The sequence below is a fragment of the Talpa europaea genome (assembly GCF_964194135.1).
Source record: "Talpa europaea genome assembly, chromosome: 12".
Taxonomy (NCBI): Eukaryota; Metazoa; Chordata; class Mammalia; order Eulipotyphla; family Talpidae; genus Talpa; species Talpa europaea.
The window spans coordinates 58,078,449-58,096,314 of NC_140079.1; the positions used below are offsets into that span (position 1 = coordinate 58,078,449).

General features: G+C 44.1%; 1 protein-coding gene across 2 annotated transcripts in view; it reads right to left on the reverse strand.

The window, feature by feature from the left end:
* Window positions 1-5,401: 5,401 nt before the first annotated feature.
* The window catches only part of PAPPA2 (pappalysin 2), a gene marked incomplete at its 3' end in the record, with an annotated part of 286,538 nt that continues 274,073 nt past the window's right edge, over window positions 5,402-17,866 (reverse strand). For both annotated transcript variants that reach the window (XM_084251295.1, XM_084251294.1), the window contains exons 21-22: window positions 6,891-6,989; window positions 5,402-5,476 (exon numbers count right to left, since the gene is read on the reverse strand). In XM_084251295.1, the coding sequence (XP_084107421.1) occupies window positions 5,402-5,476; window positions 6,891-6,989 (174 nt within the window). The remainder of the gene's footprint in view (window positions 5,477-6,890; window positions 6,990-17,866) is intronic.

Genomic DNA, 17,866 nt, shown 5'->3' on the forward strand with positions numbered 1-17,866 from the left:
GGGAGAAGGCAGCCTTGCCAGATGTCTCAGTTCAGCTGGCCTAACTGGCATGTACAGGGGCGTCTGCTTCTACTCAGGGACTGGCACAAGGAGAAGGTCCTGGAAGGGTGCTCTAGAAGGTTCACTTTTTTCTTATCATCAGCTAGTAAGAAAGTGACAGGGAAACCAAGGAGCACCTTGAAACATGAACAGGTAAAAAGGCATTTAACTTTCCTATTTCAACTGGATTTGGATTCACTCTGGTTCTAGAGGGCTGAACATGATATAGCAGAAAGCATGTTATTGTTAGGAATGGAAAAGTTGGATCCCTATCCTAACCTGTACTTAGTTACTAAGCCTAACATTTTCAATAACTTCTCAGACACTCAGATTCCTCATCTGTGAAATGGAACAAAACGAACAAAATCTGTTCTTGCTCTACCTCGCCGATGGGTGGCAGTAAAGCAGATATCAGCACTTTGCAAATCATAAAGAAAATAGTGAATAGGGCCCTCCCTGGTGGAGCAAGGGATTAAGTTCCAGTACTATGAAGCTATAGACAGTCACCGCAGCATGAGTTCAATCCCCTACCAGGGAAGTGACCCATGTGATGCAGTAGACCTCACCTGTCTCGCCCGCTGCTCTAGCCATCTGTCTGTTCTGCTCCCCACTCTGTCTCTGGTGAATCCTCTCACCCCTTACCCCCTGCACTTCTGGACTGTACCCCAGTTCTTGTATGCATAAATAAATAAATCTTTTTAAAAAATAAAATGTCAGCTAATATACCTTTAACCTCCAAGTATTTAAGTAACAAAGCTTTCTCCCAAGATTCACTACTACTTCCAAATCTCCATCCTATAGGTCTTCCCAAAATGCTCATAGGTGTGCAGAGATCACCTCCAGCCCTTCAGGCAGCTGGTGGGCCTGACATGGGAGGAGAAGCCTCCTGTAGTGTGCTAAATACTGCTATATATGAGTGTCCAACTAATTATCTATCTGGCCCTCCAATGGATTTTATAAAAAAATAAATATATGCTCTTTCTTCCAAAACTTGCTCCTTGGGTCTTCCCTTTGCAGTCAGTGTTGATTATATTTATGATGTGCAGGGTTGGACATTTCTCTCTATCTCTCCCCCATCTCTTCCCCACCCTATGAACCACCATTTTTCCTCCTTACATCTTGACATCTCACAAAAACCTCGCTTGAATCTAAGTCTTCTCATGTGGCCTTTAGGAACTTTCTTTACCAGACTGACACTAAGTGTCCTTATCTATGAAACAAGAATGTAGAATGTAGAGAATGTAGAAACCCTGTTGTAAGGGTTTAAAAAGATGTGTTCAAAACAGGGAAGGAAAGAACGCTAGGGACTATGGTGATGGTGCACGGGGGAATTGGTGGTGGGAATTTTATGGGGGTTACACCTGAGAGGAAAAAGCAAATATTGTACAAAAATGAACAATGACGTAAAAAAAAAAAGAGAGAGAGATGTGTTTGCCCTGCATGGGATATGCTAGCTTAGCTTTACCGTCTAGCTAAACTGCATGCCTCACAGATATGAGATGATCCAGCCTTTCCCCACTCCAACCTCCATATTTTCAACCCTCTTCTTCCCTTTGCCTGAATTCTCTCCATCTGCCTCTCAAGATCCTATGTCCCCTGCATGGATCATTCTTCAAGTGGCGGTGAAGAGTGATACGTATTTCCTGTGACCCATAAATGATTCCCGTACTTTATTTCTACAACCCAGGAGTCACTTAACATCACTACTGTGTACTCTGCCTTTGTATATATCATCTCTTCTCAGGAACTTCCATGTTTATCTTCCTTACACATACTATTTACTTAATAAATAGTTTTTAAGTGACTGAAAGGAACAATCAATCAATGAACTATGATGTCTGGACCTACCACAAGCAAATAGAAAGCAATTTGGAAGTGATAGAATGAGTTAAACAAAGAAGGCACTGAAGACACTTCACATTTTGTGTGCTGATTTTTTAATGAACATCTTATAATCTTAATAAATAACTGGCTGTAGCTGTTTTACATTACAATACAGTAGATCAGCTCCTTTCACTGTGTTCCCTATTGAGCCATCCCCTTGGGGTGCTAATGGTGATCTCACAGAGCAGAGGAAGTGCCAAGTCCAATGCCTCATGATGGTAGGAAGGCAAGGAGGAATCAAGGATAACTCTTTACTGTCATGAACAGGTTTGCCAGCTGTCCATTCTCCTCACTCTTCGGGTCCATCTGGTTGAGGGGTCACATGAATTATCAAAGTCTACTAGCCCGGGGCAATCTGGTACCTGATGATTTAGTTACTGAGGAAAAGGAACCAGAGAGTGATTTTCTTTTTTAAAGATTTATTTATTTATTTACACAAGCACTGGGTACAGTCAGAAGCGCGGGAGGGTGAGAGAATTCACCAGAGCCAGAGCGGGGAGCAGAGCAGGCAGAAGGACCGAAGTACACTGCTGAGGGGAGCAGTGGGCGGCAGGAGAGGTCTGCGCGCCATGTGGGACCCTCCTCCGGTGGCCAGGGAGCAGCTGGAGATCGAACCAGCGCTGCAGAGGCCGCGGGCAGCTTCGCAACCCAGTGCTCAACCGCTGCGCCACCGGTGAGGCCCCAGAGAGTGATTTTGAAGCAAAGAAACAGACCAAAGTGCTTCTGGGAGAGACTTCTGTGACCATATGCGTGAGAATCAGCAGTGGGTGCAGGCCACCATATTGAGCGAGTGTGAGTTGATATCCCCTGGGCATCTGTGACCATGGCATCTCAGTCCTGTAACTTTATTAGCGACCCAAGGAACTCATAGCACAAGGTTCAGGGACAAGGGCTGGAAGAACCTGCCATCTTGGAATGACCAGAACTGACTACTGACTAAGGCTGTGCAGTGTCTAGCCCCAGGGGCTATCCAACTATCACAGGAGCCATCTTCCTTCCCATGGCTGTGGTGAAATGCAATATTGCCAACAGATAATAAATATTTTAAAATGAAACATGAAAAACAAATTTTCTTGCTGTCACTCCTTTGGCTAGTTTGAGCACAGACCCATACTGGCATGAACCACGGGGTCCATGCTTTTTTGGGGACCGGGCCTCCAATGAAGCAATGCACAGGATGACTATTCTACTGCCTCAGTCTTGGATAGGACAGGACTCCCCTACTAGGAGCTGGACTAGATTCCAGGAACTTGTTTACCCTGCCCCAGAAAATAATTTTACATCTTCTTTAAATGGATGCTCTACATTTTCCCAATATCCTTTCCATATTGAAGCCTATCACAAATGCCAGAAATAATTATTCTCTTCTTGGGAGCACTAAATGTGAACCCAGACAGTGAATTATATCTAAGTTATTATTTCCCTTATGGCTAGAAATATAGAGGACAAGAGTGTTTGGGATGAGCAAACTCTGCTCTTTGCTGCCTCCACCAAGTTTTGCCCACCTCGTTTCTTATTGCCACAGATAAATATGTATATATAACCTTTTCCTTTTTAACCACTTTCAAAACATTGTTCTTTCCTACATGAAGCCTGGTTCAAGATAGTGGTGGGTGATATTTCATCTTCCCATTTACAATGTCATTGGTTTAGTGTTGCTGGGAAGAGAAGGAATGTGTGCCCATATTCGAAGAGCAGATGATTCAGGTGATCAGGTTATGCTCTCATTTTTGCCTGCTTTCAACTCCACTGGAGAAGTTTTGAGGAAGGCAAGCATCACAACTCTTTCTGAGGTGACAAAACTGAGATGTTGAACAAGAAATTAGCTCCTGACTTTCCTTCCACAAGATCTAATCTGGAAATTGACCAAAACTCATAATTATAATAGACCCCATGAAGAAAGGGTTAGCCTGGTACTTAAACAGAAGCAGGTTGATGTGGTCATTTCATGTACAGATCGGCTACTGAAGGAGAAAGGGTAAGGACAACAAAGTGGACCCCAAATAGCTGAAATTCTTCTCTCTGCCCACAGAGTGTCACTCTCGCTCCATGTGTTTCCCTAGCTTGCTTAAATCAAAAACTCTGGATCACAAGTTGGATACATCACACTTAAATAGAATTTACCTCAGATTCTGCATTGTTCAAAGGATTCCCTTTTGTCAGCTTTGGAGACTTGGAACAAGGCTGAGTATCCTCGACTCCTTTCATCCTCCTGCCCTGGGCCTGGACTTACCCCTGACTGCTTCCTTCTCTAAGGCCTTTCTTGGCTTCTCCATGCGGCCTGTTCTTCCATCTCCTCCCACCTTTTCCCGATGTCATTTCCATGACATTTTTCCCCCCAGAAAATCAACAATTGGTCACGTGGCTGGGAATGATGGCCAGGCTTGGGGACTTAGAAGTGAGACCACAAGTCAAGCATGAGGAATGCATGAGTTCCTGCGATTCTGGCAATCAGAAAATGAGCCCTAATCTGAACTTGTTGACTGACCAGCTGGCTGAGAGCCACACTTGGAATAGGCACGTATGGAAGTATAAAAATCTCTGGGTCTTACCAACTGCAACTAAGAGTTCTGAGCAGTGAAGAGAAGATAACATATTCTTTGGGGAGGAATATTCAAGAACTGTAGTTTCATTTTCCCAGATGCACCATCAGTGGTCATTCCCAACTTCCCCTTTCTCCTAGTGCTATCATTCTACTCTCCTCAAAAGCCAGCTCCCAGCTCATGAAAAAAGATGACTAGCTCACATGTTATCACCAAGACCTTTATCTAATCTCTCTCTCTTCTCCACTTTCCCCTCAACCTGACAATTCCCCATCAACAGAAAAATGGCAGAAGAACTTGCTTTTCTGTCCCCAAACCTTCAACATTCATTCTGGACATGAACTTCACAGCAGCATATGTGGAACAATGGATAATTTTTAGGCTTAGTAGACAGCAAAAAATATAATATATATATTTATATAATTATGTTTAAATACTTACAAAGAATTAATAACTAACCTCATTGTTACTAAGGGAGACTACACAAAAGGAAGAGAGAGCCAGTTGAAGATAGATGAGCCTCAAAAGATGGCTATCCATTCAAAATGCATAGCGACAGTGTCCCTGGCAACTTTGCTTCTAGCATTTTGGGATTGGTTCACAAGTTGGCAGGGTGCAGGGAAGGGAATGGATCAATAATTGAGGGGTTGAAGAGAATATAAATGGGGGAGGAGGGTCCTCGTCTATCTATCATATTTCTCCTTCCATTTTCAATCAACTTTCACTTTGAATAAACCTTTACCTATGAATCTTGGGCTATTTGATGCAATAATTGGCACCTATAAACATCCTGTTGTATTTCTCCTAATATCCCATATGCTCTTCTTCCTTCCTTTATTTCATGACCTTTTTTCTTCATTCACCTTTTGTTTCTCTGCAAGGAGACCTCTCTCTTACTGCCTCCAGGGCAGTGAAGGAGGGGCTTGATCTCAGAGTTACTGATTTTCTTCAGCCTTGGGATCTCGGCAGGTGCATTCATCCAGGTCACAGTCAGCAGCAAAAGGAATGACCTGGAGAATCAAAGAAAAGTCACAATAACCCATTTGTGTGTCAAGCCTCACACTTTTCAACCAGCTTTTGCTCTTCTCACTTGGTCCCAGAGGAAGGGTGGAATAATGTATTTACTATCACAGAGCTGAAATTAACACTCAGTTCTCTCACACACAATGTTGCTTTGGGCAAGGTGACCTTCCTTGTTTCACTTTCTTCATGTGTAAAATGAGGAGGCCAGAAGTAACTGCTCCAGAGGATATTTGTGTAGTTAAAAAAAGAAACTAGATATTTCTAGCTACCTCAACACCTGTTACCACTACTTCTAATATTAATGTTATTGTCTAAAACTACTGCTGTCAATGTTTTTGTTGCTATTATCTTCAAAAATTCCCCATAAGGTGGGTAAAATGAATATTAGCTTTTTCTTTTTATAGGGAAAGTCAAGAGAGGTTGGATGACTTAACTCAGTTTGTACAGAAATGATCATGGAAGTGTGATTTTATTGTGGAGACACACAAGTAAGTAAATATGATCCCTTGCATATTTCTGATCCATCTAATTGGCCAAATGGCATCAAATATCTTTGGAGCACTTTTTTGAAAAAATCATACAACTGCAAATATTTAACCTATTTGATATCTTCTAATTAAATGGAGCTCAGAGCAATAGTGATGAAGGGCATGACAAGAGGCTCTGGATATGGTCCTGGGAGTGCTCCAGGTAGGATGTGGTAGCCATTGACTATATGCCTGCAATATGCTTAGAATATACTTTATTGGATTATTAGCTTAATGATGGAGATTAATAATAACTGGACATCACTTCATTGGCTCTCCTGCTTTCTCAAGGTGAGGCCATTATTCTCTGCCTACAGAGGCATTTCCTGGACAATGATAAACCAGTGTGAATCTTTTTTTTAAAGATTTATTTATTTATACAAGAACCGGGGTACAGGCCAGATGTGTGGGAGGGTGAGAGGATTCACTGGAGACAGAGCAGGGAACAGAACAAGCAGACTAACGAAATACACTGCTGAGGGGAGCAGCGGGCAAGACAGGAGAGGTCTGCTGCACCATGTGGGATTCTCGCTGGCTGGCCGGGATCGAACCCATGCTGCAGAGGCTGTGGACAGCTTCACAGCGTGGAGCTCAACCGCCTGTGCCACCTGGGAGGTCCCCAGTGTGAATCTTTCAGTAGTAAGAGACATGGCTTTTCTGAAGGTGTTAATAGATGGACAATTTATAAATTGTTTTCAACTAAACTATCCTAAGAAATTACTGCCCTCAGTCCTATTGCTTTAGAAGCTCTGATATTTGCTCATTACATTTCCCTCTTCTTGACTGTTGGATAGAATGAAAGAGCAGGTGAAAGCAGCTGCCTTTATTCCTAGAGTTGCCGTCCTCTCCCCACATCTCAGGGGCCCCCACTTACCTTCTTGGAGGAGAGTGTGGATGAGCAGCAGTCTCCCCCATCATAGTGACAATAGGCCCGGTTGTTGATTGTGTCACACCAACCATCTGCTTGGAAAGGCTGTAGGGAGTTTGGGGGTCAGTGTCAAAGTCCAGCCTCACTGTGCCTCTCCCTTCCATTCCCCACACTAACCTAGCACATGGGACTCAAGAGATTAGGGAGGGCACCCAAGGTACAGGATACGGTGACTTAACCTTCTTAGGAGGTTGAAAAATCTAAAGACTACTGGCACTATGGAGTTATCAGAGTTAATGTGCAGCACCTGCACTGATCCCAGGGTGATAGTTCATTCAAATTCCTTGATCAACATTTTCATCTTGTAATAATTGGTCTGTATAGGTTATAAAAGTGTTTCACACATTTTAACTCTGTTGAGCACAGGCTTAAAAAGCCCCATTTATTCAGTGAGGAAATGGATACATAGAGATGACCAAACTTGCCTGGGACATAGAGCTAAGGCATGTAGCAGAGCTTGAGATTAGAATTCCTGTATCTTGACTTTTTGCTACTTCTCATGTTAAGGACCAGAACCTCTACCACTTGTCCTGGGACTTGTTCTTAGAGCCCATAGTAGCCCTGGAGTGCTAAAAAAGACTTGAACAATGTCTTCTCAGAGTGCAAGGGCTAGGTTTGCAGCAGCTGTGCTGGAACAGAATTAGTGGTGCATGCCTAGCCACTTCATACACAGCAGCTGGACACAAGATGAGACTAGAGAAAACTAAACCATTTCCATCCACTCCCATTTTCTGCCACAAGTGACCAGGAACCAGGATGGGAAAGAGGCCCAGGCCAAACCAGAGTGAATGGAGTGTTTCACCCCGAAAGGGAATGTATCATAAGAATGGCAACAAATGGTTAAAAATTAGCTTGCGGGTCCAATGTCTTGTTTTTCTAGCACCACTCCGGAGAAAGTGCCCCACAGCATCTTGGAGGTACAACAGCCAGTCCACCTACTCAGTCACATTAGCTGCTCCCCATCCCGAGTGGGTGCCCAATTGCAAATCCTCAGTAACATCTAGTGTTCAAGCTCCTTAGTCAGTAGACTCCTGAGTTCTGAGCCCATCTTTCAGTTTACACGCTCTAATTCTCTGCCTGCCATCCTCCCTAAATGTCAAATAGAAGGCCCCTATTTCACTGTGTTTTGATGAGAGAGATCACTAACCTAAAAAAATGGCCATTAAATAATTTTTAGCAATTGAGTTACATCAGAATGAGCTCATCCAAGTTATTACTTCAATGTTTTGATTTATTCTATGGGGTCCTGAGGTCACTTGAACTCTGTTCCAGATGTATACCAGTTTGCCAACCACTGAAAAGCTGCTACTTGTGGGGTGGAACTCAACAGCTGTCCCCCAGCTGCCTAGAAATGTCAGTTGAGAGCGGGAAGTGAAAATGAATTCTGTTTTTAACACAGGCCTCCCTGGGATAAAAGACAAAAGATTCTGAGACGAGCATGGGACTTTAACACTGGAGTCAGTTGCTCCAGCTCTTGAGAAATTGGAGTAACTATACAACCAGGACTTGGGTCCATTATTACAGCCAAATAATAGGATCCAAACTGCAACTAGCTGTCCCCTGAACACCTTCAGAGGCTGCTGGGTCATCCCAGGGGAACTGGATACATCTCTTGCGATTCCCCCAGAGTTTTTCTTTTTCAAATGTTTGGAGTATATTTTCTTTATCTAACATAGCATCTGTTACTGTTCCTCCAACCCTAACTGACTCACTGACAAAACTGAATCTGTTTTTTCTTTTTCATGTAATTGCCTATAAAAATCCAAAGAGGACCCAAAATACTTTTCCTACATATAACAGCATGGTCTTCGGTATGAGGCATTAAATGGAAATCTGAAGAAGATCTTCTGTTTCAACAAAACAAGTAAAACATTTGAATGGATTAATAGGGGATCCTGGGGAATCTTTCAAGAGCCTTTCCCAAGGATGGCATCTCATCTCAAGAACATTAGGGAAGATATGCTGAAAAGAGCAGAAATGGTCTAGGTGACCTTCTCTATGTCCCACAGGACTTCTGTTGCTATAACTTGGACATGATTTCTAGAAACTGCTTCTTTTCTGCTCTCAAACTGCCATCTGGGAAGAGAAGGGGATTTATAAAATGGAACAGAAATACAGAGAAAAGGTTGGAAGGACGCAAGTATTTAATTTACCGTATACCTATTAGAATTAATTGCTCCTCCCCCAACCTGCCAAAAACAACCACTCCACCCTAAACAAACAGAGTCTCCTATGGCAACACGAGCCTGGGAAGCCTGACAGCTTGAGTCCAGGGTTACAATGGAAAAAAATAGGAAGGGAAAAATGACTAATTGATCCAATGTTTTGAAAGTATCTGAACACTGGATGTAGACGGGGAAATCTAAATCTCAGTCATTGAAAGGTGTGGACTCAGGACAGCACTGCCCCAGGGGAACTTTCCCAAGGGAGGGTTTGTGACATGGTTTTCCTGCACAATGTGCCCATAGGTGAATTCTTCATTACCCATGCACAGTCCTCATTTATTCCATAACATAAGAAAATGAAGCTTTTGCATTCCCTTAGAAAGCACATTTATATTTTTACCATTATGACAAAAGAAAACTTAAAAATTCGTGTTTGTGATCTTTTAATAATTTACAGAATACAATGTTTAATACAGAAAATTCTTTATTTTCAATTCCAGGGAGGTTATTTGCATTGAACTATTTACTTTATTGTTAAATGAGCCTTCTCCAACAAACACAGAAGCGCATGCACACACACACACACACACACATTCATGAATGATTTATCTCTGAGCCAAGAGTCAAGCTTCTCAGAATTATACCTAAAGTGAATAACCTAAGTCTCAGATAGTCTGGATTGCTCCTCTTGTGACTTATGAGCTTGATCATACCTATCTGAGTTGTTATTGCAAGGTTTTCCTTGCCAGCGAGCTGTGTTCCAGGCAGATGAGGTGGCCACATAAATGGCTGTCTATGATGAAATACAAAGAGGAATGGCTGTGCTACTTGGGGTCCAACTATCTAACCTACGAAGTATATCAGAAGTAAATGTCTAGGGCCTCCCCGGTGGCGCAGCGGTTGGGCGCTGGGTTGCGAAACTGCGTGCGGCCTCTGCGGCGCTGGTTCGATCCCCGGCTGCTCCCCGGCCACCGGAGGAGGGTCCCACATGGCGTGCAGACCTCTCCTGCCGCCCGCTGCTCCCCTCAGCAGTGTACTTCGGTCCTTCTGCCTGCTCTGCTCCCCGCTCTGGCTCTGGTGAATTCTCTCACCCTCCCGCGCTTCTGACTGTACCCAGTGCATGTATAAACAAAACAAACAAACAAACCAGCAAACAAATAAATAAAGCATGCCTCTATAAAAAAAAAAAAAAAAGAAGTAAATGTCATTTCTCCTTTATGCTATAGATCTGGCTATGTTTTCTATTTGAGGCTGTTCTGGGGAGTCAGCCATAGAGATGATGGCTCTATCTCATACTTAAGAATGTGATCATCCATTCACACTCAAAATTCTTTATTCCACACCTACATGTCCTGGGCATTATTTTTTTAAGAGAGTCAATAGAAAAGAACTTTAGTAGAATTAGTGTACAATAGAGAACGAGAAGAGAGAAAGGAGATGGTTTCCCAGTGGAAAACAGAAAAGGGGAATTTAATGAAATACACTGCTGAGAGGAGCAGTGGATGAAGCGGGAGGCTGCCTGCTGTACACAGCTCTGTTCTGGGAACATGGTGATAAAACATGGCACCAACACCCAGAAGAACTTACAATAAGCAATATTGCTCCCTCAATGCAATGAGTGTTATTGTAGAGAAGTGGACAGGAGGTCTGCACGCGCTTTCAGGTGCTGGCTCTTTACATCCAGACTCTATAGAGAAAGTGTAGTAGTGGGCAATGCAGACGGGAAGAGGAGCCTGAGAAAGCTGTCCAAGGGGAAGGAGCCTCTAAAAAACAGAGATGTGGGAGATGCCACAGGGTCCACCCTTGAGAAATGTACCATAAACTTTGACTGATAGGCTGATAATATCTCTCCTACCTGAATTAGATTAAGAGCATTTTTCTTCTACTGCTTTCAATAGAAGTCATAACCAGTTGAAATTTAAGAAAGGTTAGCTTGGTCTTTAGACCTTCTGCTCTGCTAACCTACAGGCTGGTATCTTAGCCAGATGTGACTATCCCCAGTTAGGTCATAGGGTCAGAATGCTGATTTATCATCTGGAGGAGTGCTTTGGACTAGGAGAAAAAGCTAATCGAGTTTTTTTTTGTTTGTTTGTTTTTTTTTTTTAAGATTTATTTATTTATTTATACAAGCACTGGGTACAGTCAGAAGCGCGGGAGGGTGAGAGAATTCACCAGAGCCAGAGCGGGGAACAGAACAGGCAGACTGATGAAATACACTGCTGAGGGGAGCAGCAGGCACAGCAGGAGAGGTCTGAACACCATGTGGGACCCTTGCCTGGCAGCCGGGATCAAATCGGCACTGCAGAGGCTGTGGGCAGCTTCACAGCCCAGCGCTCAACCGCTGCGCCACCAGGGGAGGCCCTAATCCAGTTTTTACCTGACACCTATCACTCTTTTCTCCTTCCTACATCATTTCCCATCAAAGCCTTTCAATTATGTGTATCACAAATGAGACCCATATCCATTTCTTCACATTGATTGGGCTGCATCAAGACTGTAAAGAGCCCTTTTCCAGGCCAGTTCCGGTGCTGTACCAAATAGAGTCCTTACAGCTGATGGGAATGGAAATGTATTCAAGCGCATGCACTGATTTCTTCTTTCTGCCTCACCACTAAATGGAAAGCCTGATTTTTATTCTCTTTCCATCCCATAGATTTGCCCTCTGATTATTCCTGGGCTTTATTGCTAGGCCTCTTTTAGAATATCAGGGGCAAAACTTGGAAGGCCTTTGAGGCTTCTCAGGGATAAGCAGAATGCTTTTTTTAAAGGACCATAGATACATGAAATGCTAATGCTGGAAGGGGCCCTGAAGACTAGTACAAAACTCTTATTTTACAAATGATGAAATGGAGCCTTAAGATGGTGGGATGTCTTGCTTGCAAGGCTAGTTAATGGGAATTCTGGGAACAGAGCCCAAATCTTTTGGTTCTTGACCTGATGTTCTTTCTATTATACTAAGCATCCATGATTGATGATTTCATTAATTTTTTAATTTCTCAGAAATGCAGGGCAACTTCAATTCCTTTGGCACCTCTATAAAAAGGTCTTAGGTTCAGGGGTATTAATTATGAAATGAACACAGTGATCCAACATGGAAACAAGAAAAAGGTGGTATATCTCATCTCAGCACCCTTGGTTCCCCACGACTTCACTTATGTTTTTCTCCATTGCAGGTAAACATTCTACCTCCTTCTGGTCTTGGGGTTTTGTCAGTCTATATTTCCCTAATGACTGGAAACAGCACTATCACAGATGTCTAAAACCGAGAAATGTTTATTTCTGGGCCTCAGAATGCCAAATCAGGCTTTGTGCTGCTCTTTGAAGTCATCTGAAGAAGAGAGGAATTGGAGCTTTTCTACTTCCCAGCGCTCACCCGTTGGGGTGGGAGGCTGCCAATGATGTCACATATGTGGGTTTGTGACAGTCTTCTTGGAAAATGTAAGATGAAAACAGACAGATACCCTCAGATAGTTGGTGCAGTAATAGTTTCTCAAATATACCCTCTTCTGCAAAATCTCACCTGGCTTCCTGGACCCAGACAATTCTCCCCACCTCTGCATTATTCTCCTATATATCTTATCCTTACATATACTACAGGACTTAACACTTTGAATGTATCAAGGGATCAGAGTCCAATCTTTGTAGTACAAGTTACTAGTTCAGTGCCTGATGCACAATAGGTTCTCAACAAATAAATAAGTAGGATGATGACTAACTATATTTCCTTAGCATACTTTATGACTAGATCCTTTCTTTTCAGTATTTCCTTACTGCTAAAAAAATTACTAGGCATGTTGCTTCCTAAAAATCATATAAATTAGACATATGTCCAACTACTATGGGTATTTAGTTTTTTCTTTTTCTTTTATTATAAATATAGATACTACAGGCACTGAAGTTGAAAGAAATGTGTGTGTGTGTCTTAGGAAGGTAAAGTAAAAGTATATATTTGTTTCCAAATGTAAAGAGTAGACTATATCTGAAAGTTCATTTCATTTCAAAGTACTCCTATAAGTATTTTTCAAATGTTGGATAAAATTTAACTCTATCCTTCCAGTTTCAAAGCCAGGATAATAAGAAAGGCAGCCAAATCACTAGGGGCCAAAAACAAAAGAAACTGAACCCAAGAGCTGAAAGAAGGCAGCAAAACCATGGCTGTCCTAGGTCTAACTTGGAAACATCTATAGCTAAGTGATTGGGTTTTAACAGCTGCCTGGGATTAGGGGCCTAATTCTGGACCCCTGCAATGCGGGGCATTTTTTCCTCCAACTTTACTGAAGCATGATGACAAAAGTTGTATATATTTAGGATGTACACTGGAATATTTTGATATATCTATATGTTGGGAAATGATTGTCAAAATGAAGCTAATTCACACACCTATCTCTTCTCACCACTGCCTTTTTTGTGTGGGCTAAGAACACATAAAATCCACTCTCTTAGCAAGTTTCAAGTGTATAAAACATTATTGTTAATTAAAGGCAGGGCATTTTTAAATGACCTTGTTAGTATTTTCATAAGGACACTCTATTTGCAAGGACTTTATGGGATGCCAGTCATGTGGGGATGCCACATAGGTCATTTGGCTCCTTGAGAACCAAGAGATTCGCTCCTTGTTTCCCAGCTCTGAAATCTACATTCAACCCTGACCTTGGCAAAATCATTAATCACTAAGATACTAAGGACCCGCTGAGGCTGAGCTACTAGTTAAAAGCTCAAACTATCAAGAGTAGCCCTTTGAAGGTCAAAGTTCTACTCTACAAACAATAGATAAGCAAGATGTAATCAGGAGAAAGGCAATGAAGATACACATTCTTTTGGGTGGGCTGAGGGAAGCAGACTGATAGGGATCAAAACTTGTGGGCTAGTTTTGTTGTCTACTGTGCTTTACCCACCCATGGAAGGCCCCACACTGGCCCATGTGAGGGCTTAAACCTCTCCTGTGCTTTCCATTAGACCCTCAAAAAAGGAAAAGCAAATATCCATCTTCATAGGATCTGAAAGAGAAGCTTGATTTAAACCAGCTTGTTTATATCTGATATCTAGAGCAAATCACTTGAAATAACCAAGTGGTACAAAAAACTAATCGCTGGGAGAAATAGTTGGGATACATTGAGATGGGAAGAGAAAAGCAAATAAAATAAGGTCAAATAAATTCTTTCACCTGTAATTATTTCATTTGCTTCCAGGTGCCCAGAGCTTCACAGCTCCAGCCCAAGAAAATGATCAAGGCTGTACAGTATGTTATTAAGAGCCTGATGGTGGAGCTAGATGATCCTCTACTGTATCCCAGCTCTGCTCCTTGCAAGTATCCAACTCTGAGCAGCTTCCTAATTTTATTTTCTTTTGTGAATGGAAATAAAACACCTACCCCACAGGGTTGTTGTAAGGAATAAATGAGCAATGTGAGGTAAAATGTTTAGCACAGTTCCTGCCTGTTGTTGTAAGAACTCTCTGAATTCCAGCGTCAGGGAGGAGATGGGAAAACGGCTGCTGCTTTTGCTGTTGTGGGACGGTGTCCATGCTCCTTCCATCAAGACTCTGGTCAGAAAACCTCAAGATTCTGCCATCAACACTTTAGAGTTAAAGCCACAGATACTTGAGATGCCCCCATTCACTTCCACCACCAATGCGCTCATCTAAGCCAGCAAAGACGAAAGTCATATGACAAGGGGTGTTGGGGGAAATGATGTCCTGAGCTGTATCCCAGCATCCATATGTTTGATCTTCATTACCATGGAAATGGTGACAAAAAGTGAAAGGGGGGAATTGTTATGGGGAAATGATGTCCTGAGTTAATCCCATACAGGCTTTGTGGACCCCACCCGCACTCCAGACTAAAGCCATCAAGACATTGGGAAAGACAAATCCCATCACCACCAAAGGGAGGGTGGCTGGGACCTAAGGGTGGAGTTGGGCAGCCAGGTTGGATATAAAAACCAAACACGTGGGCCTTAGGGGTCTCGCTATCACTCGCCTCCTGGCTTCATGGCTCCTGGCTGGCGGCCAGCTCTCAGAGTGCCATTTTGGGATTCCTGATCGGCGGATCAGGTAGGAGTCATTTAAAACTTTGTCTCCCACTTTTCTCCCTGAGCTGTACATTTCCTCATTTCCCCTTCCCTTGTAAATAAACCTTTTATTAACCTTTCAGGTGTGCCTGCAGTAGAGCATTGATAAGTCCTTTTAAGCGCGCGGGTGAGGACCCACAGTCAGGCACCCCGTTTTGTATCGGGGTTGCTCTACAACAGGGGCACGGACTAGAACTTCCACAAACAGTATGGCAAAGACCTGACTGGCTTCCCCTAACACCATAGTAGTTACTGATTACTATGTCTGACTCTCTGAAACACTCCAAATACCACAGACACCTTTTCTCTGACGTGGGCCACGAGCAAACAGGAAGGTGGGAAGACTCTTTGCAACTTGCTTTTCAGTCAAAAATAACCTCCTTACAGCCCCTTTCATTCAGCTGCAAACAGACCCAGCAGCACGAGAGTCCTCCCTCACAAACGCACACAGCCTGCCTCCTGCATAGGCTCTTCTCTCCATCCAACGTGGCCCTGAGCTTCTTGCCCACCCCAGGAAGAGGCAGGGAGTTGGAGCCCCAAACAGGGAAGAGAGTGTGGTGGAGGGCGCCTCTCTCTGTGTCAGAAAAACATCAGCTCAAAGTTGGAGTCGGACTTCTCAAGGGAGAGAGATTGGAGAAGGGCCCTTGTGACACTGTCTTTGGGGCTTTAAAACAAAATGTCACAGGGCCTCCCCGGTGGCGCAGCGGTTGGGCGCTGGGTTGCGAAGCTGCCCGCAGCCTCTGGAGCGCTGGTTCGATCCCCGGCTGCTCCCCGACTACCGGAGGAGGGTCCCACATGGCACGCAAACCTCTCCTGCTGCCCGCTGCTCCCCTCAGCAGTGTACTTCGGTCCTTCTGCCTGCTCTGCTCCCCGCTCTGGCTCTGGTGAATTCTCTCACCCTCCCGCGCTTCTGACTATATCCAGTGCTTGTATAAATAAATAAATAAAAATAAATTAAAAAAAATAAATGTCACAGCCCTCTTGCAAATGTGTGATCTGCCCCTCTGAGGAGAAATGCCACCCCACAGAGTGAGCCAGGGCTAGAGGAGGTGTGTGCCCTGGTCCTTGTGTGTCCCTGAGGCTTCAGCTAAGGTAGAATACTCTGCTTTGGGTCCTTATCCCCCTGCATCTTTTACCAAAACTGCACAGGTGGGGGCACCCTGGGCTCAACTCCCTGCCATCCCCTTCACTCCTCCCTCTGGTCTCCACAATATAAGGTCACTGTCTGGCCTCTCTGCATCAAATCCCAAAGCTAGTCCTAAAACAAATGAACAACAACAAATGCCAAGACCTTTTGTCCTCCTCATGCCTGTATCAACCTCATGCCTGTCTTTCCTCCAGGCTTTCCCTGTTCTCTGGAGCACTTGGTCCTGTGCAGTTGCTGGTCCAGAGTCTACACCAGTGGTTCTCCATCTGCTGCTCTCAAAGCCTGATTTCAGAGTAGCATCACCTCCTTCTAGAACCACATAGCCTGATTCTCAAGACACTGTCTGGGGATGTAGCAGCAGATGCTCTGGTGGCCTGATGGCCGTATGCCCAGAGGGCTGCTCCCAGTCAGGCTAATAGTAACACACCATCAAACCTCATTTGGAAGAAGAGTTTCAGACTCCACCAACACCATGGGGCAATGCCATTTCCACTCAGCTTCCTTATCCATGCCATTTTCTTCCATCAGCAGCACCAGCACTGTGCCTAACAAACTCAGTAGAGAGATGCTTACCCATTGTTTGGTGAGTGAGACTCATGCATCCCCTCCAGGATCGACTTTCTAAACTAGGAAGGCAAAATACTTTTTGTTTTCCAATTCTCTTACATTTCCTCCAAGAGCAGATGCCTTTCCTCTATGCTGTTCCCTAGAGCCCCCAGTCTCTATTCTCATCATCAGTTACTCAAAAATGTTACTTGAAAACAGCTTAGCGAGACCTTTCAGGTTTAGGTTCTTAGACTTTAAGAACCAAACTTAAAGATTCAGAAGGATGAAACTGACAGCAGAATTGAAGGCCCTGCAGGCACCTGCCGAGCAGACGGGGCTCGTGCTGTGTGTCCCGACCTCTGGGTGACTGCGCCCTCAAGACCCTCGGGGCCCTCTGCCCCGAGGCAGAGTCAGGTTTGGCCACAACCCACAAGATTGGAACATCAAACAGCTCATGCTTTGTTCAAGAGCCCACATGACTCTGGACAGTGAAGGACACAGAGGATGAGGAAGCAGGTGTCAGAAGTGGAGACTCTGTGGCTGGAGAAATGGATGGAAAGGTAAGTGGCCCCTGCGAGTAGGTCCAGGGCCCATTGTTGGGGGGCTGCTCTGACTTTGAGCCTCTCTCCTTCCTTCTGGTCCTGTAGGCTGGTTCCTTGGCCAGCCCGCAGTTCATGGCAGGCGTGAGCTGGCAGGGGAATGTTATGCTCCACCGCAGCCCCGGACACGCGTGTGTACCCCCACTACTGGCGCCCCTACCACAAACACATGCATGCCACGGAGCCCAGCATTTCTTGGCTCCCCCAGACTGCCCGTGGAAGAGGACTGGGAATGCAGACTGTGGGAGGAAATGACAATATTCATTGTTTGGATTAAATATTTTTCTTGGCCCTCCTGCTGTTTGCTGAGTGTCTTTTTTTTTTTTTCACTTTCCCATTTTCTCTAATTCCTCTCCTCTCTCTCCCCCTCTCGCTCCCTCCCTCCCTTCATCCTCCC